At 41.7% G+C, this 12,414-nt stretch overlaps 1 protein-coding gene across 3 annotated transcripts in view; it reads left to right on the forward strand.

Annotated features, from left to right (window-relative positions):
- Positions 1–608: 608 nt before the first annotated feature.
- Positions 609–12,414, forward strand: part of usp9 (ubiquitin specific peptidase 9) — a 28,024-nt gene continuing 16,218 nt past the window's right edge. The window contains exons 1-13 of one of the 3 annotated variants that reach the window (XM_085920622.1): positions 609–864; positions 4,235–4,498; positions 5,900–6,045; positions 6,377–6,456; positions 7,200–7,312; positions 7,685–7,903; positions 8,012–8,127; positions 8,206–8,457; positions 8,536–8,671; positions 8,747–8,899; positions 9,447–9,551; positions 9,782–9,988; positions 10,276–10,412. In XM_085920622.1, the coding sequence (XP_085776748.1) occupies positions 4,403–4,498; positions 5,900–6,045; positions 6,377–6,456; positions 7,200–7,312; positions 7,685–7,903; positions 8,012–8,127; positions 8,206–8,457; positions 8,536–8,671; positions 8,747–8,899; positions 9,447–9,551; positions 9,782–9,988; positions 10,276–10,412 (1,760 nt within the window). In that variant the 5' untranslated portion in view covers positions 609–864; positions 4,235–4,402. Of the gene's footprint in view, positions 865–1,043; positions 1,695–4,234; positions 4,499–5,899; positions 6,046–6,376; positions 6,457–7,199; positions 7,313–7,684; positions 7,904–8,011; positions 8,128–8,205; positions 8,458–8,535; positions 8,672–8,746; positions 8,900–9,446; positions 9,552–9,781; positions 9,989–10,275; positions 10,413–12,414 lie in introns of those variants that run through there. The other 2 variants (XM_085920623.1, XM_085920621.1) reach the window with 2 other exon arrangements.

Raw genomic sequence — 12,414 nt, forward strand, 5'->3', positions numbered from 1 at the left:
GTGACATAATAACGTCACAATCCTACTGAAATTTCTCTGCAACTGCTCACATATGTACAATAACCACAGATTGTTTTTGATAAATTTGTATCTGTTAGCATACACAAAGTATAAACGGTACTTTTGTATTTTTACTTTTTAATACGTAATATGGAAATTTAAAGTTGGCTTCGAGTTAGTTGTCAATATCTTTAAAATACTAACCCTACCACCACATCAATTTATTTGACAGGAAGATATATTTTTATAAAAGAAAAGGGTCAATAAAATATTGGGATTTTACCCTAATATTTTGTCTGCCTTTAGTTTGATTGCCTTGCAATCTTTTGGTTTTCTTCACATTGCAAGTGCGACGTTCCTCTACCCTCGGATGACGGAAAGCCAAAAAATATTATTTTGCGTTTTAATTAAAAGTTTCCGTCTGTATTCTTGACCCGTACATGATGAAAACTCCACATTATCCATCTGCATATACAAATGGCCATTTATTATGAGTTTAAAAAAAAAAAACATACGGGGAAAAGCCACAACCACGTCCGTGTTCTCGCGCGAATGTATAAAGATGATACGCACATGAACATCACAGACTTGTAAGAATTCTGCAAGGCCCCTTTATAAATCGTTGTTGTATTAGTCTCTGAACCATACGTGAGTATGCGAACAAACGACATGTTCCTTAAGAGTTAACCGACATCAACACTAGTAGTTGGAGAATAGTGCCATTACAGTAGTTTATTCGGGATCTACACTTGAAGTTGGAGCATTAATAGCGCAATTACATTAGTTTATTCGAAATCGGGAAGTTTTGCTTTATAGTATTTTTTTTTTTCAACAAGTACAACGCTGGATAGCGGCGACTAACGGGTAAGCAACGTCAATTATTAATTTCGCATTGACAGTTGTTTACACACGGAAATATGGCATACAGTTAATAAGCAGGACTTGATTTAATGTGACAAATAGCAACAATGCCAACAACACTCTGGCTGGTTTCACTTGCTCTTGACAGTCTCCGTGGCCATTTTGAAAGTGGAGTTCAAGGTTCCACCATTTTTCGAGTGCCATAATGGGTGCACCTGTTAAAAACACAAAATTGTCGACTTTCCGTGTTTCACTGGAACGCAACATTAGTAAATGGTGGGCGGCGATGGTCTTTCGGGCTGAGCTCATCGTCCAGTTTTAGCCAAACCCCGGAGCTGGATTTTTAATGGATCCGGACTCTCAGGCGATCAGACTGGACCAGTTAAATGCACTTTCCGTTCAGCTGATGTGTTGACTGGGCTGCTCCACGGCTGCGCCGCAATCTCTCCTTACAGACGAGGGCCGACGCTTTTGGAGTTGGACTCCGCTGCTCTGGCCTATTTTAAAACGGAGCGCCGCTCGCACCCGACTGCGCTTCCGCCATGTTGTACTGATTCAAGTTGTGCGTGAGTGACTGCTGCTGGGACCGAAGTGACAAGCCCCAGAAATTGGCCGAGAGTCGGGGGGCTGTGACTGCGCCGGTGACGCAGGGAAAAACACCCAGAAGCAAGAGAGGGGAAACGTCGGAATTAGAGATTTTTCTAGCAGTGGGTCCGTGTCTCCTGCGAAAAGCCGTCACCAGTACCAGGCCACGCTTATATAATATACGACGACGCCGCCGATCAAGGCTGGATGTAGCCGGTGAATAGAGGGGAAGTCATATCAAATTCCTGGTGAGTTGTTAGCTAACTAGCTCCGTAGGCTAACGCTTGAGGGGATTGTTAGCCGCACGGCTAGCAGGTTACTAGCGTCAGCTGCTGTGGTGCACGGCAGGTAACCAACTATTGCATTGATGTCATTTGTGCTTCTCATGTGCTGAGATGCAGTCCACTCACTGTTATCGCTTTTTCATTGTATAATCGTGTGACAAGGTGGTTAAACTGCGATTCATTGTCCTAACATCACGTACGTTCCCACGAACTCACCCGGTTTTACTGGCTGGACCCTGGCTACTGCTAGCTATCCGTCAATTGTCGACACTGTCTACTAACTGAACACTTTCTATACATGTTTTTGTCTAGCAGTGTTAAAATTTATGATTTCGATAACAGGTATTCACAACCTAAATGAACAACACGTGTTAAATGCTCTATTGTATTGGATGTTTTTTCCCCATTTGGTATTATCGAAAGTGCATCGTTGTTATGAGTTAAAAACTTGGATGATAGAAGTCTAAACTCAGGAAATAGACGACCCCTGTATTCAGTTATAGCTCTTGTTACTCATGAGCAGCAGATCACCTTTTATCTTTTCACTCAACAATGGCCTTGTTCTTGCTCGCCAAAGTTGATTTACATACAAGTTGGACAAAATGCTTAAATGTTGAGTCATATGAGCTCGGATGCTTGTCAAAATAGAACGGGGTTAGCTAACTGCACCGACTTGGGACGTTAGCACCGATGGCTACCAGCTACCATCGTTAGCGCGTCCCAAGCTAACTGCAAATGGCGATTCGGGAACACAACTTGGTCAACGGGGAACGCCTCACAAGCCCACCCCGACTTTGTTACTAGTAGTGTGGGACGCTAACACAATTCACCCTCTTGTCATTCGCTTATTAATGCGTTTGCTATGGGAGCGGTTAACGTAATGCCAGGCCGGGCCGAGTGATGATGAGGCCTGCACGATTCAACGCAATTCGCTTTTGACGACAAGGCCTCCACGGAGGCTCGACTGTTTGGGTGGATCGCCTTGCACGTTCGCTAAGGTCTTCCTCGAAAAGCAGACGTCAAATAATGCTAGCCATTTACCGAGAATAAGTAAAAGGGCTTGTTAACTCCCCCTCCACAATTGTCATCCTCTACTTCTTTCTGCAATGGACGCCACATTCATTCGTTATCGGTTCGTACTTGACGCTAAGTGAATGCTGCGCGAATGTTGTAAAGCCGGTTCTGTCCAAAAGGCCGGTCGACATGAAGTTTGTTCTAGAATGAGCTGTTGGTGTGTTAATTGTATTGTCAGGTTGGTTAGCAACACCAGTGGGATGGTTAGCTTGTGGGGGGGCTGGGGTTCAACCATCTTTTGGTTCGGTTAGTATTAGTATAGGTTAGTATTTGCAGAGCTAGGATAAAAACCTGGGTAAATAAATGATTGATAAATTGCTGTTAATTTCAAACGCCATCAAGTGAAAATCACCGGAGCACAAACACTTTAATTGACTTTAATAAATGTAAATAAGGAGCCAACAACTATTGTTCAGAGGGGCAGAATTTTACCGGATAGTCAGCTTGCTGGACCGACCCTCAAATAATAACAATTTCGGTATAACATTGATAGTTGTTTATTGTTTGAATATGGCATTCAATTTAATTACAAAACCTAATGCATTTTTCGGCCTTTATAGTCTTAGTTTTTGCAGTTTCAGTTGCTTTATTGTGGGTCACATGATCTTTTCTCTCTGATCTTCAAAATGATGGAATACAGGCGCGAGCCTGATTGGACGGTTTGGCGGGCCGCCAGTTGATGATCACTGATGTCACAGCAATCAGGCTTAAAACTGGCTTGCCTAAGAGTGTAATGGATGTTTCTCCCTTGCAGGAAATGATGGTGGGTGCCGCAGGTTTGACACTGATTGGACACCTCAGACAAATTTCTGACAAAAGATATTGACGACCCAATCTTTAATGACGTGTTGTTCCTTGACGGCGATGTTTAAACAAATGCAAGTCTAAAAATCATCCTTGATTACCGCTTTGTGAAACGGTTGTTTAATTTTGCCCGTGGACAGATTTGTTTGGTAAGACCTTTTGTTTGCTCATTATTGACTGAAATGTTGACGCTTAAAGTATTTGTTAAGGGGAATGAGGCTATTGTAGAATGCATTGTTTGTCGACTTCAAAGTATGACTATCCCACAAACTATCCGCATAAGAGCCATAACTTCTTTTGGGTTTTACTCAGAAGCTAGTAAAGGTGGAAAATCTGTTGGAAAACCTGTTTCTGTGATGGCTCTGAACTCCCTCCGAAGTTGGGATAGTAATATTCATGAACACGTTTGTCTCAAATATGTTTATACATAGATTTTTCTGTGTTGGTCTACAATTAGATATCATTGAAGTCACAATGTTTTTGTTTCATAGGATTGATGCAGTGAAAGTCCCTTTTGCATATTTATTGCAAGTAGCTTCCCTTGGCCTGCTGATTAATCCCAACCTTTTAACCTTTTTCTCTTTCTGTCTCTCTCCCCTCTCTCTCACCGTCCTTCATCACTCTAGGTTATGCAATGGTCTCAGCAGCTCATCCAGATCTCCAGGTGCTTGTGTCCCTCTCTCGCGTGTTCGGCCTCTCTTCCCTCTCCTCCACGGCTGAGGCGGCTCTGATTTCCCTCCTGGTCAGCGCTGCATAAAGAGGCCAAGATTGCCAAGATCTGCCCCGTGGCGAGCATGACGGCCACCACGCGTGGCTCTCCGGTGGGGGGCAATGACAGCCAGGGCCAGGCGCCTGATGCTCAGAGCCAACCTCCGTTGCCACAGAATCAGGTAAGCAACATATGAAATATGTATTAGCTCCAGGTTCCAACTTTGGTCATTATAAATACAGACCGCGATCAAATTGTTTGTATATCACTACACTGTGTCCATGTCTGTTTTTATTCTATTGTTTTTTTGTTTTTGTTTTTTATGATGCCGCGTGTCTGCTTGTGCGACGCGATTATGTAGGTTCAACTATTGGTTTGTCTGCAAGGTCAAACGCTGTCTCTTGGACAACTTATTCAAATTGGACAATCTTGGGTTGCTTTGTATTCTCTGACTAAAACGTCTTCTTTAAACATGATACAATTTCATCTCACTCCCAAAAGGTAATGTGCACTTTCAACTCGATACCTCTGCCGTTCATGCACGCTGATTCGCCGAATGAGGATTTCATCACTTCCTCCTAATTTGCGGCCATCAGTAGACTTGTTCACCTTTCCTTTTTGAGGCAGTATTAATACTCGATAATGTAAAAGCAATGTTGATAAATATCACCCACCCCTAATGTCAATTAATAAGGACTAGGATATGATATTTAGGTCCTTGGGTCATGTTGCCATTTTGCCCCATAATAATAATAATAATTCAGCAATGATACTACTGATAGTTTACGTTCTAAACGATTCAGGGCAATTTCAAATGCCCTTCCACAATTCAAGACATTGCAGAGCAGGTTTTAACAAATACATCTTGCACCCTGCCATACACATGCACAGATGCCCAAGGGGATGAAAAGAGAGTGGTGCAGCAGGGAAGCGGAAAGAGGGGCAAAGTGAAGATGGGGCATCAATGAACAGAGCCTCCTGAGTGATGGATGTGAGGGTCTGTGTGTGTCTGTGGGTCTGTCTGTGCACGCCACGCGCGTGTGTGCATGTGCACAGCAAGTGTGTGTGTGTTGATGAGCTGTGGTGATACGTGAGAGGCAAACTGTATATGTAGGTCAGCCAAGCAGGAGGAGCCTTTGCCGCACACATCTCATTTCACATTTCTCACTTTTGCATTTGTCCAGCCGTCATGTTGACTCTCAATGGCGTGTTTGAGACCTGGTCTCACACCTGCCTACAGCAACATTGATCATATAAAATCATGGGGACCCTCATACAGTCTACAGTACACAGACTATATTCAAATGAGAGCCAGGTCTCCTAAACTTGCTGAATAGAGATTAAAGCCAAGTGTTTTTATTTTTCATTGTCGAGCTCAGACCCGCAGCCAAAATCTGCATTTGCCAAGCATGTTTACATCAGCGAATGACATTCGCATCTTGCACCGCCTCCCCTCCAAAAAACGTGTTCTAGTCAAACAGATGACAAATCAATTTTGATTAAAACCAGTAAATGGCCTTCACTTTACAAAGCCATAAATTCATGTATAGCTGCATTTGTTTAAATTTTTATTATGTTTCAGACTTCATCTCCTAACTCATCTAATGAGAATTCTCCAGTGAGCCCACCCAGCGAGCATGGACAAGGGGATGGACCTCCCCAGCTGGAGGAGGAGGAGCCCGCCTTCCCCCACACTGACCTAGCCAAGCTAGATGACATGATCAACAGGTACACAAGAAGCCTGCACACTCTACTATCACAGGGGTCAGGAACCTTTTTGGCAGACAGAGTCATACATGCCCATTTTTTTTACAAATAATTTTCCCGTGAGAGCCATACTAAGATAGTACAACGGCCACAAGAGGGCAACTTGGTACAGATGACTGGCATAGATACCGATACATTGGAGCGCATACTGATACTTCCCCAACCCAACTTCTCATGACTGAACTAGATTTGTATGACCTCACACAACACAGAAATGGTTTGATCAATTATTACACCACTAAGTCAGCACCTGCTGGAATTTCTTGACAATTGTTGCTTTCCTTCTTCCCAGGCCTCGTTGGGTGGTTCCAGTTTTGCCAAAAGGAGAGTTAGAAGTCCTTTTGGAGGCTGCAATAGACCTCTGTAAAAAAGGTAGGCGGGTGCTGCACAATAGTAGTTGTAAATGTGCTCATACAAATAGTACTCGTTTTTAATTGTATAAAATAAAATTCCGCAGCCAGTTTGAAGTACAGTGTCATGATAGTTTTTTTTTCTTTTTTTGCAGAGTTTTCCCACTTTACCTTTTAAGCCCAACAAACAATTGTAAATATCAGACAAGGGCAACCCAAGTTAACAATAATTGCAGTTTTTAATGGCGGTTTAATTTTATTAAGGGGAAACTATTGAAAGCTTCCAGGCCCTGTGTAGAGAAAAAGTACTTGCCCTCAGAATTTATTTGCTGGTTGGGCCACCCGCGGCCGCAACAACTGAAATCAAGCATTTTGGTAATGGAAATGAGTTGTTCATATCTTTGTGGGGATTTTATTTTTCTTCCATTGACAATTGCATTACTTGAGCAGCACTCAAGCATTTTCAAGCGTGACATGTCTTTTAAAGAGCTTGTCTGCAATATATTTCAATTTGATTCTGGCCTTGTTCAGACTTTGACAAGGCCAACTTCAAAACCTTGATTCCCCCCTCCCCCCGTTCTGTAATATAGCTATTCAGAAGTTGACTTTCTGCTGTGCATTACATCATTGTCTTGCTGCAGAACACAAGTGCACTTGAGCTTGAATTAACAAACTGCCGGCCAACATTCTCCCTCAGGACTTTAAAAAGCAGAATTCATGGTCGTATATGTGTGATATCTCAGAAATTGTGTTTTCTTCCTGCAGGACTGGATGTGAAGTGTGAGGCATGTCAGAGGTTTTTCCGAGATGGTCTGACTATCTCGTTTACAAAGATTCTAACAGACGAGGCAGTCAGTGGCTGGAAGTTTGAGATTCATGTGAGTACTTTTGCAATCCTAAAGCCTGTATTTCACTGAGCCGCGAGTGTTTGCACACGTAGAAAATGATGGTATTTCATTAGGGCTCCTAAAAGGTTGCGAATACTTGATGACTATTAGAACTGTTCGCGAATGTCTGGCAAACGTCTTTGCGACAGTTTGCCACTTTGAACGAACAAAAAAAAATCAACATTCAGGCCGTGCACAAACCCTCGCTAAGTGAGATACACAGGCTTAATATATGTTAACTAAAGGAATATTATGATGAGCCAGGTCCCATATTGATAGTTATTTAAGCGCCAGGACATAATTTTTATCTATTTTTTTCCCAATTGTTTTTCTGTCTTTTTTATGTTATCACAATGTTTCCAGCGGTGTATCATCACTAACACACACCGCTTGGTGGAGCTGTGTGTGGCAAAGCTCTCTCAGGACTGGTTCCCACTACTGGAGCTTCTGGCCATGGCCACCAACCCTCATTGCAAATTCCACATCTATAATGGCACGCGGCCCTCTGAGACCGTCCCTGCCGTAGCGCAGTTGGCCGATGATGACCTTTTCGCCAGACCACCCGACCCACGTTCGCCTAAGGTATATCCACGCTTATCCTGAGTATCGCCTTAGTTGTAGAATCAAAGTGTCGTAATTTTGTTTTTTGCAGCACATTGCACAGTCTTGTCTCTCTTTTGTCAATTGCAGGGCTGGTTGGTGGACTTAATAAATAAATTTGGCACATTAAACGGGTTTCAAATGTTGCACGATCGCTTCATGAGCGGCGAAGCACTGAACGTCCAGATCATCGCTGCACTTATCAAGTAAACTTGTGGACGAGCCCGTGTTTCTCTCCATGTTCTGTCTTGACTATTCATGTTTCTTCCTCGTTTTCATTGCAGGCCTTTTGGCCAGTGTTATGAGTTCCTCACCTTGCACACAGTGAAGAAATACTTCCTCCCTGTCATTGAAATGGTCCCCCAGTTCTTGGAGAACCTCACTGACGAGGAGCTTAAGAAAGAGGCCAAGAATGAAGCCAAAAACGACGCACTGTCCATGATAATCAAGTCTCTAAAGAGTCTTGCATCACGCGTACCAGGGCAAGAGGAGACTGTGAAGAATTTAGAGATTTTTAGGTTAAAAATGATTCTTAGGTAAGAACAATGCATCAGACTGGGAAAAACAACACAATGTTGAAATTATCTGGTATAAACATGTTTTTCTTTCACCAGGTTATTGCAAATTTCTTCTTTTAATGGCAAAATGAATGCACTAAATGAAGTGAACAAAGTGATCTCCAGTGTGTCCTACTACACTCATCGGCACAATCCTGAGGAGGATGAATGGCTCACTGCAGAGCGCATGGCGGTGAGCCCACTCGCCCAATACTTTTGCACTCCATTTTGGTGTCTGTACTTAAGTTATTTATTGTGGGTGCTTTAGGAGTGGATCCAGCAGAACCACATCCTTTCCATTGTCTTGAGGGATAGTTTGCACCAGCCTCAGTACGTCGAGAAACTGGAGAAGATCCTTCGCTTTGTTATCAAAGAGAAAGCTCTTACCATGCAGGATCTCGACAACATCTGGGCAGCACAGGTGGGCATCCCATTATTGTCCTGATGAGGTCTTTATGGCAAAACTACTCCTTTAATATACTGGAACAGCCAAGGTTCCAGTGTTCACAAAATGGCTCCATCTTTGGTTGTGAACAAATGAGCCTTTTGGGAATATTCCTTTTCATACCCAATCATGACACTCACATCTTTCCAAATAATCTTGTTCACGTTTATGATATTCCAAACAGGGGTTTTCTTTTCTTTTTTTTAAGGATTCTTCAACTTTCCCAGTCTTTTGCGTTCAAGGTTTTTTAAGTTGTTATCGGCATCAAATTCAGAATGAGAGAATATTAAAAAAATCAATCAAATCAAGATTAAAAAATCAAGTAAAAAAAAAAAAAAGCGTCATAAAGAAAAAAACAAGTCACTCGGGAGTGTAACGGAAATTTGTTCTAAAAATCTAGACAATAAACAGTAGAGACTTGCCCACAAAATCCCTGCTTTCTAATCAAAACTCAGCATATCATTGATGGATCTTTGGATTTGTAAGGATGATTCTCTCGTCTCCCCCCGCCTTCTATGTGCAGGCTGGGAAACATGAGGCTATTGTGAAAAATGTCCATGACCTCCTGGCCAAGCTAGCATGGGATTTTTCCCCGGAGCAGCTTGATCATCTATTTGACTGTTTCAAGGTGAGTCGAAGTCTTCATTATTTGATGTGCAGAGGCCATTAGACTGATGTAATTATTTACCTTTTTTAAATGTGTGATCCGAGAAGGTTTGGGGTTTTGTTTTGTAAAAGTCCTGATGTAATTATTTACCTTTTTTATCCAAGAATATTTGGGATTTTGTTTTGTAAATGTCCTGGTGGTAAAATTCATTGGATGCCATCAACAAACATCACGAACCGTTTGATGTGCAGGCAAGCTGGACGAACGCCAGCAAGAAACAGCGTGAGAAACTGCTGGAGCTTATCCGCCGCCTGGCCGAGGATGACAAGGATGGCGTGATGGCCCACAAGGTCCTCAATCTGCTGTGGAACCTGGCCCACAGCGATGATGTGCCTGTAGATATAATGGACCAAGCCCTGAGTGCTCACATCAAAATATTAGATTACAGCTGCTCACAGGCAAGTTTTTAAGTTCTTATCTCTATCTGTGTGGAATGTTGTATAAAGAGATACAATTTTACAGTATTATTAACGGGAATGATTCAATTTTTTTAGTGTTATTGACGAGTCAAATTTGTACCTGTGAACCAAAAACTAAATGGTAAAAAATAGTCAAATACAAAAGTACGATATGTCATTTTTGCCGGCTCAAATTCATGGTACGATACTATTACAATGCCTGACATTAACAGTGATAAGATTTGGAGACATACTCACTGACGGTGGTGCTCTTTTTGTATTCATAGGACCGAGACACCCAGAAGATCCAGTGGATTGATCGCTTCATAGAGGAGCTGCGAACTAATGACAAATGGGTGATTCCCGCCTTGAAACAAATCAGAGAAATCTGTAGCCTTTTCGGAGAAGCTCCACAGAATTTAAGGTGAGCTCCTGGCCGACATCTACTGCAGTTAACACACAACAACCACAAACAAGCAAACTCCGCTTCCAATCGGTCAGACTTTGTAGCTGTAATGCTTGTGGTGTGTTTCCTTCTAAAAAATATGTAGTCTGCATGCCTGTTGTTTTTTCAGAAAGAAAATACGAATTAACATGCAAATGAATTTAGTGGGGTAAGTTGAATTGCAGCACTAGGGTTCTACCTGCTTCTCCACTGGCCAACATTGCAGCTTTTCTCTTTGACATGTTAATGACAAACATTTCTCTTGGGCTCCATCTCAAATGATCATATTAACAATTTGATTTTTGAACCCCCAATTGCATCTTGAAGGCTACAGGTACAGCGTAAGCTCAAGTTACAGATGAGCCATTTTATGAATTTTTCAACTAATGCACAAACCTTTTGCTGCGTACATACGTTTTGTTATGCAAACTGTCTCAGCATAGATGAGCGGACGGCTCAGTGCCACTTTCGCCAACATAGCGAAAGTTGTCTTTTTGTTTTTTAATCATTATTCTTAATCAGACCTTCAGGATGACTTAAAGGTTACTGTTGGCTGTAAATCCCCAAACATCACATAAAACCTCATATCTCAGGAGAAGCAAACAGAAAGCCGTTGTGTGTGTGGAGCCAGAAGCACTGCTTCCAATCAAGTTTAATACCAACCACCTAGATTTCGGATTAACATGGCAAAAAAGGTTTGACAGTACGTATAATATGTTGGCTATAGTAATTATTGTCTTGTATTCAAGCATCTCTGAAAAACTGGGAGGGTTAGGGTGGAGGGGGGTGTTTCTGTTTGTTCACTGTAGCAGCAAGCTTATCTGCATAGCTGGACTGGAAGTTCACAATTCAAACCGCAGCCACCTAGATTTCTAATTCACGTGGCTAAATAGACGTACTTCCCTGGATCATTTACAAAATGTAGAGTAAAGGGAAGAAAGTCTAAATCTGAGTAAGATTTTTTTTTTCATTTCATGCAGGAACTGTTGTCCTTCTCCCCTCATCACTTAAAACGCAATAAGCATGAACACTTTACTGTTATTTCTTCTCCATGAAGTACATTTTCATTTTTATATTGTACTTTATATTTCAACCACATACTGATTCAAATTACAAAATATATTTTTCAGAACATTAAGTATAAAATATTTTGAGGCTGGAACAGCGTTCTTGCTTTTTTGTTCGTTTCAATAAAAAAAAGTTACCACAATTTACGAGAGATTACAAGATGATTTGAGATGGAGCTCCACAATCCTTGCGGCCAGCATTCATTTCTTCTTGCCTTGCACCCATTTAATTTATTTGATGTCACGAATGTATAAAGATAGTCGTCTCAGTTACAGCAGAACACAGGTTGCAGTTTAATGTGAAAAATGTTGAAACACTTTGTTTGACCTAATTTAGGATCTCAACATGAGCTGTCTCTTTGAGTTCATTTTTTTTCTTTGAGACAAGTGTAGACCGTCAGAACAAATGGCATTTTGTCTGTACAGCTGCTTTTTTGGTCACAGAGTGATTTTTTAAAAAAAAAAAAAGAAAAGAAAGAAAAAGAAACTCTTTCCTTCCATAAGCAAGCGATCTAGCGTATCGCTTAGAGTGGGCCCTTGCATTAAATGGAAGCCAGTGGCATTATTTTGGCAAGAACAAAACTAGTCACAAAGAGAACATCAGATATTTATCAATCTATCAAGACCTCGAAGTTGGATCTCCGGAGGTACACGTTAAATCAGTGCGGGGTACCTGTTTGCTATACTCCAGAGTTTAGTTAATCTGAGGGAGAACACCTCTTCCTCCATAGATGCTACTCTTTTAATTAGCAACAGAATTCAAGTCGGTTTAAAGAGTTTACATCTGAAAGTCCTTTTGTTAACATAGCATTTCTGAACAGATATTGCACTTAGTCACCCTTTTTTCTAATGGGAGAATTGTCATTTTCAGTGGATGAAGCACACGGCCCCAAGTTGGACTGCAGTGTTTATTG

Source organism: Syngnathus leptorhynchus, chromosome 9 (assembly GCF_054491065.1).
Source record: "Syngnathus leptorhynchus isolate UIUO chromosome 9, UIUO_Slep, whole genome shotgun sequence".
NCBI classification, from domain to species: domain Eukaryota; kingdom Metazoa; phylum Chordata; class Actinopteri; order Syngnathiformes; family Syngnathidae; genus Syngnathus; species Syngnathus leptorhynchus.